Genomic DNA, 19,858 nt, shown 5'->3' on the forward strand with positions numbered 1-19,858 from the left:
TCCGAGTTATGTAGACTTCTGGAATGAGCAACTCGAACGTTTCCATGATTTTGTAATGGTTGTTCAATCTCAAGCACAAGAACCTCCTACTACTGAAATTACTTCTACTCGTCCAAGATTGAAGCCAATCCCCAATGATAAATGGAAAATACTTCATAGGTGTTCACAAGTAAGTATTTGTATTATCGTTTTTGTAGAAGTATGACAATTGCTTCTTAAATCATTCCTTTAATTTTTGTTGTAGGACGGGCGTGTAGTGAGGCCTCGAGTCGATGTAGACTTTATGGAGATTCAACCAAGTCGCCGGGGTGGTGAATCTGTAAGCAAGACTTACAGGAGGTTACCAAATGTTGTGAAGTCTCCATTTGTCCCTTCGGTTAGCCATTAACATCTCTTCTACTGTGACCCTTTCTTATTCGTGTAATTAAGATTTTAAACAAATATTTGTTACCTTGTTTCAGGGTTTTGCTCCATCAAGTATTGACAGTATTCAATTCACTTATATTGGACAAGCGATTCACGAATCGGGTGCCACTGATGGAGAAGAAGAGGTTGATGTAAGTACTTCTTTGTATAATCATTTATATTATTTCTTTGAGTGAAGTACTAATAATTGTTGTTGATATATACAGGAGGATATTATCATAGATAAGGAGGGTACGGATGATGCTCGTTCGTCTTCGGAAGATGGTGAAGAAGAAGATTTTAAAAATTCGGGGCCGAATGAAAGCAATGATGCTCTTAATGGTGACAGTGGCAATTCTGACTCCTCGAACGCTTCAGAGACCACCCAAGTAAGTACCCATTTTAAATTATCTTCATAGAAGTATAAAATTTCTGATTTGTGTATGAATAAATCAGAAACCATTTGAATGAATAAAAAGTTTTGCCGAAATACGTCACATGAAAATTCAGAATTCAGTCTTTTAGCAAAAACGCTGTAGAATCTTCATCCAACATCAGATTTTTGCGATCTACCCAGTTTTATTATGCCAAGGAAATTTCTTAGCTTTTTAAAGAAGATTTTTGGGTTTTGAGAACTTTTAGGGGTCGAAATCGATGAAACAGTAAACTTCAGGAGGTTTCCAGAAAATTTTCAAATGTCATGTAGTTCGATGTTTCGTGTCACATATTTTTACTCGTTTATCCAATTGCCATGAATTTTGGATATGTTGTATAGGACATCCATACGAAGATAATGATATATGACTCAGCTTTATATTCCTTACCAATTTCTCCAAATTCGTCAACTTGTACAGGACAGTGTACAATTACTTCAGACGAGCTTGCTGTAAAACGCCTTTTTTGTGACTTTTCACTATTTTCTTGAGCCTTGAATTTATAATGAAGGATTTTGGTGATGTTGATTCACTTGCATTCCAAGATTTGTGTTTGCCATATGGATTCCACACTTTAAGCACTCTAACTCCTATAATTGTTATATTAGGTGCAAGACAACGGAGCTGAGGATAACGGAGATAATAATGATGACATGAGAAACATCGCAAACCAAAATGGTGACACAACCATCTCTGTACTTCAGGGTCATGATGATGTCGCTACTGAAGCCGTTGAAGTCACTGAAGCTCAAGTCGTTGTTGCTCCAGAGATAGAAGAAACTGGTCCAATGATTGAGACTCGTATGGTGGTGCACGAATACCCTAACGCAGGGGTTGCTTTTGATCCCCCATTCAGCGAGCCACTCCCGTATCATGAACTAGTTGGTGGATTCATTGTTCCTACTGGATATGCTAGCATGTATCATAAAATATGGAAAATCTATAGTGATATCGTCGTTACCAAAGATCCCGAACATGTTTACTTCTTGATAATGCAAGTAGGAATTATCTTGCGTGTTATAGATGATATCTGAACCAGATCTAGAAGCAATGTTACCAAAGATGCACTCTTTGATTGGGAGTACAACTTGGACAATTCCGAGAGACTTGGTTTCAATGTGAAATGGCTGCATCAAAGAATTAACATCATCAAGGATACACGTATGAAGAATGTACCTTTTCCCAGTGATGCTGTGATGGAGAAAGAAGCCAAGATTACCAGGTTGACCAAAGAGTTGGAGTTGGAGAAAGCAGCTTCGCAAGACTTGAAAATTGTAGAGGAGCAGAAATCTTACTTTGCCGGTTTCCTTTAATTTCCCTTCCATGATTTTTTGAACTTTGGACTTCTGAGAGTTGTGAGGTTTTATTTGGTTATGATTTTTTGATTGGTTTTGGATAAGTGAATGATTGAGGATTTTCTTTTGGATTTGATAGAGATTTTCTTTAAGTAAAATGAACTTTAATTAATTGCTGAATTCAAATACAGAATGCAAATATTGCATACGTTTTTGGAGGATTGGAAAATACAGGTGAAAGACAATCCTAAATGCAAATTGTAGATTCTTTGAGCGTTTGTGCCTCGAGCGTCTATCACCTCAAATGTCGAATATCTTAGACGTCAAATGCTTTGAAGAAATTTTCTTATATTACTGGCATATTTTTCTTACCATTTATATCAGCTAACTTGTAGTATCCACCAACAACAGACTTGGTAATCATAAAAGGACCATCCCAATTGGAATTCGTTGTATAATGAAGATTGTGTTTAGTTGCTTTGAGAACCAAATCTCCTTCGTGAAATTTATTAGGCTTGATTTCTCTTGCTCTGAATATCTTATGCGGGTTCGGCATTATTTTTACAGTAGGGTTCCATGCTCGTGCAGTCATTGAAGCCTTCCGGTCTTGTGGCATATATGGCACTCATGCAAGGGAGAGGAGACTCATGATACTCTTTGTTGTGTTTGGACATCATTTCAGCAATGAATGTCCCACTGAGATGTTCGATTCGGGGAGGTTCCATATTCAACCACTTGGTAAAATATTGTTGTGGTGAGGTTACCCATTCATAGCATCTCGCTACAGCAAAGTTACTAGTAGAATTGAGTCCCCATGCTAGCAGAGCATGTGGGAGAATAGACGACATATACATAGGTGGAATGAGACTAACCTGAGTGCGGAACCTTTTGACGAATGCCAATGCGTCTTCTCCAGGATCTTGCTTCAACCCTGTTAGAGTTCGAAATTCCTCCAATTTCTCTGACGATGGCGTGTCCATCATATCTTCTGAATCAGAACTTGCCACACCAGAGAAATGTGTAACCAAAGGCACTTCATCAGTAGTCATCTTTTCAGCATGAATCCATGTCCGTCCGAGGATCATGTCATATCCCGGATCCTCCCTGATTATGTGAAACTTGGTTTCTGTTCGGGTTGAACCAATTTTCATTTTGAGAATGATGTAGCCGTACACATCTCTGGGTATTCCTTCGTGATCCCTGATTGAAATGGTAGCATGAGTAGCTTCTTGTCGAGTGATGGCTGTAGCTCTGAGAGTTTTCAAAGGGATAATATTGACAGCAGTGCCAACATCGACCAATGTTTTCTTGAATTCATTTCCCTTAAGATTGATTGTGGTGAGAAGTCCCCAGTCGTACATCTCCTTGTCTGTGGCTGGAGGTTCAAGTAGCGTTAGACAGGCGTTTCCCTGACACTATGTGATTCAGAGCCGTGAACATGTCTTACCTTTGAGTCTTTGACAGATAAAACAATTCACATATATAATCTTCAAATTTCTAAGTATAGGATTTGAAGGTTGGTTACTTTTGTTTCATGGTGTTTTGTTACAATTTAACATTCCGATTTCAATTATAAGTATTACTTTACATTAGCTTGGGATAAAACTGTAGTCCCTGTAAATTAGCCCTATATATATTTTTAATAAGACAGATCAGTGGTTCCTAGAACTACACCTAGGTAGGTTAACCTGGGATTTAGGTTACCACACGGGTTTGATCTCCAATTTCCCATATGGAAGGAAGCTTGAAAACCATCAGACCGCTTGATGATTGTCCACAAAGAGTGCACATGGAGACACAGTTCAAATGGCTTGCATGGGGCTAACGCCATTAAAAGAGTGGAGAACTAAAGATGCTTCATCACACACCTTTTGGTAGTTGGTTGGGTGCATTTATGTAGCCCTACATGTTACCGCCAGTGCCAGCAATCTAAATACAGGAAAATTAAGTTATCTACAATTGATCTCCACTAATTGCGCATTTTTGTTTGGTTTGATTTTTCTCACAAAGAAAAGGATAATAAAAAAGACCAATTGGATAAAAGAAGGGTTTTGATACATGCACCGAGCAGTAGTATCGAGATGGACACCGAGAGAAGATCGGACGGTCTTAGCATGCCTCTCAACATTGGGATGGGAGAGTGGGGCAGGAGCGGGCCCCACCCCCTCCCACACGGTACCAGCTCGGTACAAATTGCTCGGTGTAGCAATCATTTTAGATATAAGAATCAATCAACATTGACTCTTGTTTCATGAATCCTGGTAGACTTTTCTATTTCTTCCTCTTCTTCAGTAATAAGATGAGTAAGATATTCTTTCATCCAAGTCATCTCCTGTGCAATATTAGTCATGCTTGGTCTCATCGAGGGAGAATGTTGTGTGCACATTATCCCGATCTCGACCATCTCGAATATAACATCTCGTCGTACTTTTATAGAATTCTGGACGATTATTGATGGAGTCGTTAGCAACGATTGTTTAATAATGCTTTCTAAGTTATATGGGTAATGGCGTTTCACCCAGTCATGCAAGGTTGAACCTTGATGGAATAGAACGTCTGTTGGTCGTTTCCCAGTTAAGATCTCTAGCAGCAAGACTCCAAAACTGTAGACATCTCCTTTGGTTGATACGTTTCTTCCCAAACCATACTCTACAATACAAACAAATAAAATGAGATGAAACACTAGCCAAATTTATATATACTATTTAATAAAAGTGGTATTTTAACTATGCTATCTTTCAGCTATCACACATATGTGGTCCAAGATTTGCTAATGAATTAGATGCACAAGGTAGGTAAGGGTCGAAAGTACGTACCAGGAGCAATGTATCCGACAGACCCACATAACAATCCGGTAGTAGAATCAAAAGAAGGCATCGACATATCAACAAGTGCAATCTTATTTTCACTGCCATCACCACCACCATCTTTTATCAACCTTGATATACCAAAATCCGTTATCAAAGCCGTCATATCATCATCGAGAAGTATATTACTTGGTTTAAGATCGCAGTGGATAACCTGAACTGGTGAATCATGATGCAAGTAAGCAACTCCTTCAGCTACATCACTGCATATGTTCAGCAACTGCATTAAACTCAAACTGCATCTGTCGTTATGATTGCCGTCCGCGCTTTCCGGATATAAATGACATTCCAAGCTTCCTTTTGACATCAGCGGAAATACCAGTGCGTTGAAATCTGGCTTACTACAAGTTGTTATTATTCTAACCAGGTTTCGATGCCTAGTTCGTTTAAGAACTTGACACTCTCTCTTGAAACTCCTTGAAATCTCGCCACCAATCTTAGGATCTAAGACTTTCACTGCAATTTTCATATTGTCACTTTGAAGAATTCCTTTGTAAACATGTCCAAACCTTCCTGATCCAATTAGGTTTGATTGATTGAAGCCATCAGTAGCCTCTACCAGTTGAAGGTATGAAATTTTTCGGTAGTTAGGTGATTTGTTTCCTACGTCTTCGCTTAAAACACTGCCGCAACCGGAAACCACTGACGACCTTGTTCTGGCTCTTGATTTGACAAACCCAAAAAGACATATTATTGGAGCGGCAGATAGTATGATGACTAGTGGCAGAATTATTGATGACTTACGAAATGGTTTCTTTTTACATGTTGGAATACCAGATATTGACCCACAGAGTTTAGGATTTCCGAGAAGAGACTCTGAAGTTAACCAACTAAATACACCTTTGTCATGAGGAACGATCCCCGAAAAGTTGTTGAATGATAAATTCAGTTTCTTGAGAGTTGAAGATTCTTCTAGGAAATGTGGTAGCTCACCAAACAAAATGTTTGACGATACATCAAGTTGTTGAAGATAAGGCAAGTTTCCGAGTTGAATTGGAAGAGGACTTTGAAGAAAATTGGATGATACATTGAGAGATTCTAACGCAATGCAGCTTCCGAGTTGCGCTGGGATTTCACCAGTTAATTTGTTTGAAGAAAGTGTCAGATGTAAATGAATCCTTTGAATTATTCTTATTCCATAAACTCATATAAATAGTATTACAGGAAATCTGGGAGACTTCATTGCATATCGTATATTCTCCCAGATAAATAAGGTAACATAATTATATTGTCTATTACACCCCCTTAGTCGTAACGGGAGAGGAGCACACGTTAAGACTAGAACGAAAACGAACAAACAATACCCATGGAAGGCTCTTGGTGAAGATATCTGCGTATTGACTGTCAGAAAGAACGTGCAAAACATGAATCTCACCGATACGTACACGCTCTCGTACAAAATGAATATCAATCTCCACATGTTTAGTGCGTTGGTGCTGGACAGGATCCCCTGACATGTAAATTGCACTAATGTTATCGCAGTAGACAACTGTGGCACGGCGTAGAGGGATGTGAAGCTCGAGAAGTAAATTGCGTAACCAAGTGGTCTCAGCAACGACATTGGCAACTCCTCGGTATTCGGCTTCCGCACTGGAACGAGATACAGTAGCTTGTCGTTTGGATGACCAAGAAATCAGGTTGTCTCCAAGAAAAATGCAGTAGCCAGATGTCGACCGACGAGAATCCGGGCAACCCGCCCAGTCAGCATCAGAGTATGCAGTGAAGCCCGTGATAGGGGAAGCGGAGAGAAATAAGCCGTGATCAAGAGTGCCTTGAACATACCTGAGAATGCGCTTAATAGCTTGCATGTGTGCCTCCCTGGGATCATGCATAAATAAACAAACCTGCTGCACGGCATATGAAATATCAGGGCGGGTGAAGGTCAGGTATTGAAGAGCCCCGGCCAGACTTCTGTATAAAGTCGGATCCTCGAGTGGAGGGCCAGATGTAGTACTGAGCTTCGGTTGTGTATCAACAGGAGTAGTGACTGGGTTGTAGTTCGTCATCGATGCACGAGCAATAATATCTTGTGCATATGAGGACTGTGATAGAAATAATCCTGAATCTGAGCGAGTCACAGTAATACCCAGAAATTGATGTAACGCGCCAAGATCAGTCATAGCAAATTCACGTTTCATCAACCCAATGAAACGGTCTAGAAGTGCATCAGTAGAAGCGATTAAGACAATATCATCCACATATAGTAATAAGTATGTAGTGTCCGAACCAGAGTGATAGACAAAAAGTGACGGATCACAAACACTTCCAAGAAAACTGCAACCAATAATAAATTGTGCAAACCGCTGAAACCATGCTCGAGGGGCCTGTTTAAGGCCATAAAGAGACCTACGGAGGCGACAAACATAATCAGTATGAGCGGAATCAACAAAACCTGGTGGTTGATGCATATATACTGTTTCAGCCAGGTCACCGTGAAGAAAGGCATTTTTGACGTCTAGTTGACGAATGCCCCAAGAACGAGATGTTGCGATGCTGAGCACAGTGCGTATAGTCGCTGGTTTAACAACTGGACTAAACGTCTCAAAGCAATCAACTCCAACTTGTTGAGATTTGCCATTGGCCACTAGTCGAGCCTTGTAACGTTGCAAGGTGCCGTCAGCGTGAAACTTGTGACGAAAAAGCCACATTGACCGAATGATATGAGCGTTACTAGGGCGAGGAACCAGTTCCCAAGTGTTGGTCATAATCATAGCATTATATTCGTTTTTCATGGCAGCATTCCAGTTTGGGTCCCTAAGTGCATAAAGATGAGAACGGGGAAGAGGGGAAATGGGAATTGTGGATTGGACATGAAGATTGAGTTTTTGGATGGGGCGGAAGATGCCCCGGGAGGACCTGGTGGTTGGCCGAGATGTCGCTCGAAGCTGTGCGCAGGAAGGTGTGGCTGGATGAAGTAGGCTGGAAGAGGCAGGCACGGAGATGGGCTGCACGGAGGTGGGCTGAGTCTGGGAGGTTGTTGGAGTGTCGAGGGAGATGGGTTGTGAATTGGAAATGGGATGAGAAGAGATGGGCTGAGTAGAAGTGGGCAGAGGAGAAGTGGGTTGAGTAGAAATGGGCTGAGTAGAAGTGGGCAGAGTAGAAGTGGGTTGAGTAGAAATGGGCTGAGTAGAAGTGGGCAGAGTAGAAGTGGGTTGAGTAGAAATGGGCTGAGAGGGATAAGTTAGCCTGCGGTGTGGAGGAGTGTACAAGGGCGAGTGAGATGGGCCTTGTTCAGGAGGTGGAGCGGAAGTGAGCGTGGGTACAGGCTCAACAGGATTTGAAGGCACATGTGATGGATAGGTGGAGGAATCTAGAAATGAATAGAGAGGATGGATTTGTGGGTTGTGAGTAGGGGAAGAGCCTGGAAAAGAGGAAATAGAAAAGGGGAATACGTTTTCCTTAAACGTGACATGTCTTGAAATAATGATTTTGTTTGTGGAAATGTCAAGACAACGATAACCACGATGATTGGGTGGAAAACCAAGAAAAACACACCTAGTGGAGCGAGGAGCAAGTTTGTGTGGTGTGGTAGAGGAGAGATTAGGGTAGCAAAGACAACCAAAAATGCGTAGATGAGTATATGTGGGTTGGCGTCTATATAAGATGGACATTGGTGATTTGAAATTGAGAAGTCTAGTAGGAAGAATGTTGTGGAGGTAGACAGCCATAAGAAGAGAATAAACCCAATATTTGGGAGGAACGGAGGTATGAGACATTAGAGTACGAGTGATATCATTGATTCGGCGAATCATGCGTTCAGCCTTACCATTTTGAGATGATGTGTGAGGACACGAGAAGCGAAAAACTAGGCCGTTTTTACTAGCAAAGTTGTGAAAAGTGGAATTGTCAAATTCGCGACCCATGTCGCATTGGAATGATTTAATTTGGCGTTCGAATTGAGTTTGAACAAAAGATTGGAATTCCAAAAATTTGGTGAAGACTTGGGATTTCAATTTTAGTGGAAAAACCCATAAATAATTGGTGAAATCATCCAAAAATAGAAGATAATAACGAAATCCCGTATCTATATTCAACGGAGACGTCCATAAATCACTATGAATTATATCAAAAGGAGCAATACTGGTAGAATGAGAGTCATAAAAGGGAAGACGAACATGTTTGCTAATTTGACAAGAATGACAAAGATTGGGGGAATTATCCTTATTACATTGAATAAAAGATTTTGTGCGTAAAGCATCTAGGACAGCTTTGCCAGGGTGGCCGAGGCGACTATGCCAAACGGTAGGTGAACACACGGCAAGAGAATATTGGTGAGGTGGTGGCGAAAAAGAGGATTGCACGGCGGAGGTGGTGATGGGATAGAGTTCCCCAGAACTATCGCATCGGAGAATAGTCTTCCTCGAACTCAAGTCCTTCACAGAAAAATCATAAGGATCAAATTCAACAGACACATGATTATCAGTGGTAAATTTTCGAACAGAGATTAAGTTTTTGATGATGGAAGGAACGACAAGGGTGTCGTTGAGGTGAAGGGTGTGAGTTGGAAGATTTATGTACTTAGAGCCACTAGCAGTTACCGGAATGCTATTGCCATTTTCCACCAAGATAGAACGAACATTACTAGAATTAAAAACTTTTTGTAATGTACCTGGATCCGAGGTGATGTGTGAGGTTGCTCCGGTGTCCATATAGAAATCATCATCGGGTGTCCGAATGCTCATAGAGCTGTAGGCTTCGGCCATATCTGACGGTTGTAGATAGTCTGTGGTCGGAGCAATGTAGGCTTGCGGTGATCGGCCGGATGTTGGATGGCGGCCACGACCCCGTCCTCTTCCACGGTTCTGGCGGCCTCGTCCGCGGTTGGCAGGTGGAGCAGCATTCCAGGGAGAAGCCCAGTAGGGAGTTGCCGGATATGGGCCAGGTGCAGCAGCGTTCCAGGGAGAAGCCCAGTGTGGGTAAGGGTGAAATTGGCTTGCTGGGTTGGGCAGTAGTGGGCTTCTGTTCGATCAAGTAGTGGGCTGCTGGTGAGAATGCAGTGGGCCTGTTGGGTTGGGAAGCAACGGCGCTGTGCGATCCAGGGAGTGAGGTGACTGTTCTGTAGAGAAGAACGGACTTTGTTGATGACGCTGTACAGCAACAGGAAGGTGATGGGAGGCGTGCGGTGTTCCGGCAGCAAGGGCAGCGTGAGTATTTGATGTGGATTGATGTTCGTGGCGAATCTCTTCAGTGCGTAGTTGAGATCGAGCAGTGTCAAAAGATGGCATCGATTGTTGAATGAAGGAGGCAACAGTATTATATTCCTCCGGAAATCCATTGACAAGTTGGATAACCAGTCGTTTTTCATCCATTGGAAACTCGAGGTCACTCAATCGATTGGAGAGTGCCTGTAGCTTATCACAATAATCATCAACGTTGTTACAGTCAATAAATTTTAGATTTACGAACTTACTTTCAAGGCTGGCAGCGCGGTTTCCTTTGTTGTCTTGGAAGAGACGTTTGAGATGATTCCATAAATCCTTCGCAGTTTTCCCAGTTTTGAGAACAGTCAGCATCAGATCTTTGGTCATGGTGGAGAACATCCATTGACGACATAGGGCGTCAAGTTGTAGTATGGTGGCAGTGTCAAGATCTGGTGTGGGAGAAGAATTATGAATAAGAAAAAGGAGGTTGTGCGCTTGAAGATGAAGTTGAAATAGGAAAACCCATGAAGAGTATTCGTCTTGTTTGATATCTAGTGTAACAGGGATCAAAACTTTGATGTTGGAAACGGCGAAAGCCGGATGTATGGTTTTTTTATTACTTGGCATGGATTGATTATTTGCCATTGATGATTATTGGTGTTTTTGGTGTTTTTAGAGGAAGAAGAAGGAGGACCGATTTTGGCCTCGTGATACCATGTCGGATGTAAATGAATCCTTTGAATTATTCTTATTTCATAAACTCATATAAATAGTATTACAGGAAATCTGGGAGACTTCGTTGCATATCGTATATTCTCCCAGATAAATAAGGTAACAGAATTATATTGTCTATTAGAAAGATCAATTGCTAACACCATATCCATTTTACTTAGTTCCAAAGGTATAGACCCGCGTAAGAAATTGCTAGAAAAATTCAAGTACAATTTCAAACTTCTCAATCCTGCAAGCTTATTAGGGATCGAACCCGATATTTGGTTGCGAGAAAGATCTAAGATTTCTAAGTTTATACATTCACCTAAACTTGACGGTAAAGTTCCTGATAACTGATTTTCGTAAAGCAAAAGCCTTCTTAACTGAATGAGATTAGATAATGTAACAGGAATTGAACCGGAAAGCTTGTTCATTGATAAATCAAGAAGACCCAAGTGAGGAACGTCGCCGGAATCAGCTGGAATTTCTCCAGTAAGTGAGTTATTAGACAAGAAAACCTTCTCAAGCTTCTTCATTTGGCATAATTCAATAGGTATCGATCCATTCAAGAAATTACTTGACAAGTTTAAGAGGGTTAAGTTAACAAGATTTGAAATACTAGGTGGAATGGAACCAAAAATGTGGTTCTCTCCCAAGTGAAGTTGTAAGAGATTGGATGAAAGATTTCCGATAACTGTTGGTATTTCTCCACCAAGATGATTTCCAGCCAACTCGAGCTCTTGAAGATTAGAAGAATTCAGAAGAGAAAGGAAAAAGGGTTCAAGATTATGACTAATGAAGCCATTATACGACAAATATAAGAATTGTAACTCTAGCATTTTGCGTACCATTTCCAAGGGTAATTCTCCGGTTAGAGAATTGGATTCCAAATCAAGCCATTGAAGTTTAGATGACTTGGGAAGAGCTTGAGGAATCCGACCCACCAACTTGTTGGACCAAAGTAGAAGAAATTTAAGCTCATTAAGCTCACAATGATCTAACAATGGTATCTTACCACCAAGAGAATTATTTGAAAGATCGATATACTCTAGTGTAGACGATGAGCCATTGCATAAAAGTGATACTGGAATCTCCCCCACAATCCGGTTACTTCCTAGATTGAGATAAACCAACTCTGTGAGGTTTCCTAACTCCGCCGGAATTTCACCTACAAGAAGATTAGAAGCCAGACTAAGTTGCGTAAGCCTACCAAGTTGGCCTATTTGTGGTGGTATTCGACCACTAAAGTAATTGCCTGATAAATCCAAAACCGATAAGAATGAAAGATCAGAAATAACAGAAGATATCGTCCCTCGAAGTGATTTTCCGCTAAGGTCTAACTGCACCACGCGATTCAACTTGTGGCTGCACCCTATTCCGGTCCAGTTACATACTTGTTTTGATGATTTCCAACTTTCTAAAGCATTCTCAGGGTCTGAAGTTATACTAGACATGAACTTGAGCAATGAAAGTAGTTCATTTGAGAAAGAAACTTGAGTAGTATTTCTACTTGAAACAATTGTTGAATACATTGTTATACATAGACAAGTAAACAATAAAAAGCCACACAAACCCATTATCAATGAATATGAATGTATTTGTGTATGTTAGAGTATACAAATATTATATGGAAAGTTTTAGTATTTAGAGTTATATTTAGCGTTTGATATATTTAATATGAATTGATTTACAAGTATTAGTCTTGCATACCAAGTTATGGTATCACTATATATATCTTATGGGTTCTCAATGTAAATCATCTCATTCAATAATACAATTCTCTTTTATCATAATATCTAGTAGTTCTGTCTTGGTATCGGAAGGTTCGATCCGGACCTGTTGCCCACTTCGTTTTCTTTTCTAACCGGCGGCGGTAGCCTTCAATGCTACCGTCCGCCGGATCTTTTCTCCGTTGCTATATGATTAGTTTTTCTTATTAGGTTTTTTATTTTTTAGGTTTATCATCTACAAAACCTTTCTCTCCTGTTTTCTCTTGAAGTTCTCCTCACTGACACCATCTTCATCCATTCTCCCAATTCTTCTTTTACTTTACGGATGAACTTTCGAGCCGAATCAGAGCTTCGTCCATTCTCCTCTTTATCTGTTCCATCTCCACTTTTCCCAACTGTTTTCGTCCCACTTGCTTTCTTTTCCATCTGTGTTGCTTACGTCCAGTAGTATACACACATCTCCCTACGTATACAGTACCCCCCCTTCTCTTATTCATTGTTTATTTCTTTCCATATTATATTATTAATCCTAAGCCCCCGCTCAACCTATAATAATTCCATTATCACATCGGCTCCTTGTGTCTGTCCGTAGACATCATCCCTTCTCATCTCCCTACTGTTCGTCCAGGACCCTACTTCTTCGCATGGTCAAATCCTACTTCTACAATCAGTACTCCATTCCTCTTATCAATTAATTAATTGATCCCATCTATCACTTTCCTTCTTAACTTTTCTATTATTTTTCCTGTCGTAAAACAGTAAAAAGAAGCAAGCCTTCGCGCTTCTTCCGTACAGTAACCCTCTTATCTCATCACTTCTTTGTTTCTTAACCCTTACAACAGAACCAACTTAGTTCCTCGTCTTTAATCATCCTCAGGGCACCAAGAATCTTCACCATAGCCTCCTTCATCTAATCTTTCCGACCACCACATTATAGCGTCCACTCCATCTTAAACGTCAAAACTCCACTTTCCAAGCCCCGAGCCCGACATCCACTTAGGCCTAACCAACACCTATCATATCCATTTTTTGTGAAATTTCCTTCTCTTTTCTCTTATAGATGGTTCTTATATGCTCCATCAATGGTTATGTTATTTTCGCTTGGCGGTTCTCCGAATCGATATTCTTTTTAATGGTGACGCGCTTCTTCTTATACTTCTCGGGCGTTTATTGGCACCGCACTTCATCAACAACTTTCATGGCCAATCTCATGCGGTTTTTCCAATCCCCATGAGATTGAGGGAGGGTGTTAGAGTATACAAATATTATATGGAAAGTTTTAGTATTTAGAGTTATATTTAGCGTTTGATATATTTAGTATGAATTGATTTACAAGTATTAGTCTTGCATACCAAGTTATGGTATCACTATATATACCTTATGGGTTCTCAATGTAAATCATCTCATTCAATAATACAATTCTCTTTTATCATAATATCTAGTAGTTCTGTCTGTGTATGTATATTATTCTTCTAACTAAAAATTGAAGAAGAAGAACTTGAAAATAGTAAATTAAAACTTGAGATGGATATGACAAGTATACGTGAAAATGATGAACAGGAGTATACACAGCTTGGGGTTTTTATTGAACAAGATTTTGTTCAAGGAGGCTTGCGATGACTTCGTTTTACGTACATACACAAAAATAAACAAATGTTTTTCTTTTCCGTCTCTGCCTGTTAAATTTTGATATGTAGATCACAGCTAACATGGATATCATTTATTTTGACAAACAATAAAATTATTACTCAATGATAAAATAAGGAAAACATAAAGAAATTGAACTACATACCAAAATGATAATGGAGACAACGATATTACGTGGTTCGGTCATCTCGACCTACATCCACGGAGAAACCCATAAGGGTGAATTATATTGATGATCGTCAGGTTTTAAAGTTACATATGTACTCTATTTATAGAGTTGAGAAGATGAAAAATATATTCCTAATTAATATCAAAATATACTTATCTAGGAAATTAAAAGATTACACATATCTTCTAGATGTTTGATTTATTTTTCACGTGCGCACACGCTCACTGCACATGATCACTCCAATATATGTGCCATATATTCCAATACCCCCCTCAAGTTGGACACGAAAAACATTTGAAGTGTTCAACTTGACCAATCTCTTGAGAATAATCTTGTAACATAAACTTAATTTCTTACTGCAAGCACTTGAACTTCAATTACAACGACAGTTGAATAAACTCGCGAGACATAGTAAATGAAGCATCAAAATGATCTTCATAGCAGACTTCGTAGCAGCAAGATACGTACACTTGTGTAAAACGAACGATGTGGAACAAACAGTTTTCCATATAGACTTTAACTGGTTGATGTTTTCGGGGGGGGGGGGGGGGGGGGGGGGGAATGTTATCAGAAATGAAGAATTCATCTTTAATTAACATTGATAAAGATGGAAAATAGATCGATATTATGGATTCCGAAATATGGAAAATATTTGATTAGAAAGAAAATATTTTGATAGAAAATATTATTCCAATATTGGATTACGTGCTATATATTATGGAAAATATTTTCAGATCTATTTAACTGAAAATATTTTCAGATTTATGGAAAATATTTGATTACCGAAAATGGCAAGATATTTAGAATGGGAAACATCATTCTATTTGATTGAATATTCTTAATGACAAGAATGAAACATCTTTGATAAACAATAAAGATGTAGAGAATAAAATGGTGAAATCCATAAAGCTCATAAATATTGGAGCAAGATGGGAACCATATGGACTGGGACAAAAAGTCTAAGAAAATAGATTCTGATTAAACCTCATGGACACAAACGATGTAGTGATCAAGAAATTGTATTTGATTTACATCATAAATGATAACATAGAGTCAACAACTCGGATAAGAAAAAAAATGGAGGGAAACAAGGAAGTTTGTTTCATGTTTAATAGGATTAATCGGCAGAAATTCAAAATGAATTTTCGAATTGAATCAAATGAGATCAATTTGATTGATTAAGCGAAAGTGCCGAATGAACATGGCACACAGATAACAAATGCAATTTGCTGCATGGAATGAGCCTTGTCAACAAATAACAAGATATATATATATATATATATATATATATATATATATATATATATATATATATATATATATAACATGATTTTTACAGAAATCGTCTAAATTGAAAAACATATATAGACGTGAAAGATAGTTTTCTGGAATAAACTAATTTTGGAAATGAAATCCAAAAAGACGTTTATCATTTGGAAAGGAAAATATTTTCTTAAAACATATTTATTAAATGAAAATTCGATGTATTTTCGGATTGAATTGCAGTGAATGTCCTCCACAAAAGGAGGAACAGAAAATTGAGAAAATGGTAAACATTGTTGACGAGTTCACGCTGATATGATACAGTGAACAGAAAAATGCCGGATATGGCAGAAAGATCTCCGGTTAGCTCATGCGAACCGATTTTGATGCATAAATCCTTTATTTTGGATAAGATATAAGGAAATCAAATGAAAAAAATCTCTTGTGATCCAGTACAACGATAAAAACAGTTGACTTGAGATACATCTTTTGATGGAAGGACAAATTTTCATAAACCATGGAATGGTGATATGAGCCTGACGTAAGAACCAAGTCTTGTACGTGAATAAACAGACAACAATATCATTCACAAGCATAATAGGTTTAGAATGAGTCATATGATAGGAACCCAAATAAACCGAGCTAAAAGTCATCAATAGAGAAAGTGATTACTCTTGGAGACTAACAAGAGCATATTGATGAAACCAGATCAGATACAAGAAAAACAAAGATTGAAAATTTGTTAAAGACCAAAAGTTGATTTTCTTTCTATCTGAAACTAAAAAGATTTATATAAAGACCAAAAGTTTGACGATGAAACCTTGGATCGGTCTTGCAGATATCACATGGAAAACAAAAATGATAGAGATTTTCAAAATTGAAAAATTAGAAAGAAAAGGATTTATATAAAGACCAAAAGTTTGATGATGAAAACTTGGATCGGTCTTGCAGATATCAAATCGAAAACGGAAATGATAGAGATTTTCAAAATTGAAAAAATTAGAAAGCGGAAGCGATTGGATCAAGAGCATTTCTGCTCTGCTACCATGTTAAATTTTGATATGTAGATCAAAGCTAACATGGATATCATTGATTTGACAAACAATAAAATTATTACTCAATGATAAAATAAGGAAAACATAAAGAAATTGAACTACATACCAAAATGATAATGGAGACAACGATATTACGTGGTTCGGTCATCTCGACTTACATCCACGGAGAAACCCATAAGGGTGAATTATATTGATGATCGTCAGAATATTCTGAGATGGTTTTACAGTTACATATGTACTCTATTTATAGAGTTGAGAAGATGAAAAATATATTCCTAATTAATATCAAAATATACTTATCTAGGAAATTAAAAGATTACACATATCTTCTACATGTTTGATTTATTTTTCACGTGCGCATACGCTCAGTGCACATGATGACTCCAATATATGTGCCATATATTCCAATACTGCCTAACTGTAAGAGTGTTCATTTGGCGCCTTAATTGTTTGACCAAGTAAGAACTCAAAAAATCAAGAATGGTCAACGAATAACTATTTGACGCGTAAGAACGAGTTGATAACTCAGTTCATCATGCATAAAGTGTACAGTGGTGTCCATGTCATCATCATATAACCCGGCCTACCTTCTTGCCTGATCTCAATTCATCATGTACTAGTACTATACTGCAAGTGGGTTTGCCTAATTTTTTAATCAACCGATCAACTTTTTTTTTTTTTGGTATGATAGTGGTGGAGTGAAGGTGGTGTTAGTTAAGATTAAGAATCCGTATTCTAAATTGTTTGTTAAATAGCACGCTTGAATTTGGCTGGTTTTGTGTGCATATCTATCTAAAGATGGAGTACTTCAGATGATGTGGCAACTCGATTTCACGCAGACACATGGAATTTAATGGGATTTGGGGAGCAGAGTCCCAGAAACTTCACTAACCAAGAGATGTGATAGCTTTGCTTGCCTCTATTTCCAGTTATATGTCAAACGTCAGACAATTTGATTTCGGATTTTCTCGAGGTCTAATTTAGATCTGTTTGTTGGATTTGCTACTTTGCCTTAATATCCTCCAATCAAGTTGTATTTGTCATGTACAAAACACTTTCTGCAGTGAGATATCCATCCTTGTAGGAGGGTATTTTGTATTGGTTTAGCCGGCCAACATTAGAAGAATATGGCTCACGGACATGATGAGTGTGCACAGCGGGGTTTGTGATGATACTTGAGAATCTACTACTGTTGCGCTACTCACAGTTTAGTTAGCTCCGTCCATGCTTAGTTTGTAAACCAAACAAGCCTTTTTTAGAAAAACGTTACTTTGCATGGTGAGTGATGGTATTTGATTGATGTTAAGAGACAAATTTTAAGGGAGATTATTGTTGGGTATCCACCAGCAAAGAATGTGTTGATTATATCCTAAAAAAGATATTTTTGTCTTTGTCAAGGGTGGTCCTCAGTCTGTTCCACGCAAGACTCCAGCTCTTTCTAGTTCCTTTAGGAACAATGTGATGTCAGTCTTAATAAACAAATGCTACTAAAATTCAAGCTCATCATCCAAATTGTATATAAGCCAACTAGTCTTCTTCTTTTCTGCTCTATCTATATTTGATTTGCTTATACTTGTTGTGATTTGACACCTATTGCCGATGAGTAAAGGAATGGCCCATGGTAAGAAAAACACTATGGAGACAATCATTACTAGTAATTTGGATGAAACACTGCAAAATAATCTTAGTAACTATTATTGGAATATTTGCTACACTTGTAGCTTCGCACGAATCGTAATATCCGTATAAAGAAGGAAAAAGTACATCATTTTTTCTTGACTTGGCCCGTCGAGTTTTGACCCGAGTTGAGTTTTAAACAAATCTGCATATCACCTACATCATCTTGGTCTTACTCATATCAATATCCGAGAATCTTTCTTTACACTGAGTGTTAGAATCCTTCATGTCAATTGCTATGTTCGTAAGGAGGAAATCTAGGCTAGACTTACTGGGATTTTGTTGCTCTTACTAAGAAATCAAAACCCCGTTGCTATCACCCACTTCTCCTACCAGTTTTTTAATCAATTCCTGCTCAACCAATGGAACTTCAGCCACCGTGTAAACCACCCAATAGCTTCGCCCCAGCAAACCCATCTCAACCATCTTTCCCCCTGACATCCAACTCCACCACGCCTGAAAAGCTTCACAACCCCCCACAACTTTCGACTATTCCAAGACCCTGCAATCATGATGTAGCCGTAGCACCGCCCAACCCTTTTCTATCCCCCATCGGTACCATCAACAACATTACCTTCTCAGCTTCTTCATCGTCTACCTCTACCTCCTTTTTCTCACCCCCATCCTCTCTCCAAAAAGAACCAGACATCAACCACCCAACTCAAGAGAATCTTCAAAAAGAAAACCAGCAAACTTTACCAGATCAGACAAAAAACTCCTCATCACTCATACCTTTTAGCAAACCCTCATCATCAAAGAAAAAGTACAAAGATACTCACCTTTTCCAACTCACCGAAAAGGATGCAAGATCTAGTGAAATACCACCATCGTCACTGTTTAGCTGTAAAGGTCTTGTCAGGAAAGTTCTCGTATAATACCCTACAGATTGAACTGAAAAATCACTGGACCCCCATGCAAATTAAACACCTAGAAACTATTACTCATCCGGAAGCCTACAAACTGGTTATGCACCATGAAACTGATAAGAACAAGATTTTAGAACATAAACCCTGGATTATTTCTGAACAAGTGGTGTTGTTTGAGGACTATGAAAAGTTCATCGCTAACCCTGATCAGAGTTTTCTAGTTGCTGTTTTTTGGCTGCAGATTCTCCATCTCCCAAGGTACTGGATTGACAAGCTCTCCATTGAAAAACTACTACAGAACGTCGGAACAATACTGGAAGTTGATCTTAGTTCTTCTCCACCAAGAGCTAAAATAAAAATGGACCTCCAAAAACCCTTTACCCCAGGTATTCTACTAAACTGTGAAAAAGCTACTTGGATCCAGCTGGCTTATGAATATCTACCCATGATTTGTTATCGATGTGGTTTTCTCGGCCACATAACAAGAGAATGTACCAAATTCATTAGCACAGACCATGCTCTGATGGATAGTCAGTTCCCCAAATTTCCATATCACCGCCTCAACAGCAGGATGAAAACTCAAAACCCACAACCAAAA

At 38.9% G+C, this 19,858-nt stretch overlaps 2 protein-coding genes across 2 annotated transcripts; both read right to left on the reverse strand.

The window, feature by feature from the left end:
• Positions 1–3,983: 3,983 nt before the first annotated feature.
• On the reverse strand, positions 3,984–12,549 carry LOC113303324 (putative leucine-rich repeat receptor-like serine/threonine-protein kinase At2g24130). Its single transcript, XM_026552354.1, has 3 exons — positions 11,003–12,549; positions 4,951–6,100; positions 3,984–4,783 (listed from the first exon to the last, which is right to left on the reverse strand). Exons 1-3 carry the CDS (start codon positions 12,428–12,430, stop codon positions 4,362–4,364), a joined length of 3,000 nt encoding a protein of 999 aa, XP_026408139.1. The 5' UTR covers positions 12,431–12,549; the 3' UTR covers positions 3,984–4,361.
• Positions 8,897–10,882, reverse strand: LOC113303323. Its single transcript, XM_026552353.1, has 2 exons — positions 9,611–10,882; positions 8,897–9,374 (listed from the first exon to the last, which is right to left on the reverse strand). Exon 1 carries the CDS (start codon positions 10,785–10,787, stop codon positions 9,969–9,971), a length of 819 nt encoding a protein of 272 aa, XP_026408138.1. The 5' UTR covers positions 10,788–10,882; the 3' UTR covers positions 8,897–9,374; positions 9,611–9,968.
• Positions 12,550–19,858: the final 7,309 nt, after the last annotated feature.

Source organism: Papaver somniferum, chromosome 8, assembly GCF_003573695.1.
Source record: "Papaver somniferum cultivar HN1 chromosome 8, ASM357369v1, whole genome shotgun sequence".
Taxonomy (NCBI): Eukaryota; Viridiplantae; Streptophyta; class Magnoliopsida; order Ranunculales; family Papaveraceae; genus Papaver; species Papaver somniferum.

What these genes read in the sequence shown, in the direction of transcription:
- LOC113303323 (XM_026552353.1), bottom strand. Translation starts at nt 10,787, where the DNA reads ATGGCAAATAATCAATCCATGCCAAGTAATAAAAAAACCATACATCCG.
- LOC113303324 (XM_026552354.1), bottom strand. Translation starts at nt 12,430, where the DNA reads ATGGGTTTGTGTGGCTTTTTATTGTTTACTTGTCTATGTATAACAATG. An exon ending in ATATGGTGTTAGCAATTGAT is followed by an intron (nt 6,101 to 11,002) that starts CTTTCTAATAGA and finishes TTACATCTGACA; the next exon opens with CTTTCTTCAAACAAATTAAC. An exon ending in TGTCGGATACATTGCTCCTG is followed by an intron (nt 4,784 to 4,950) that starts GTACGTACTTTC and finishes TTTGTATTGTAG; the next exon opens with AGTATGGTTTGGGAAGAAAC.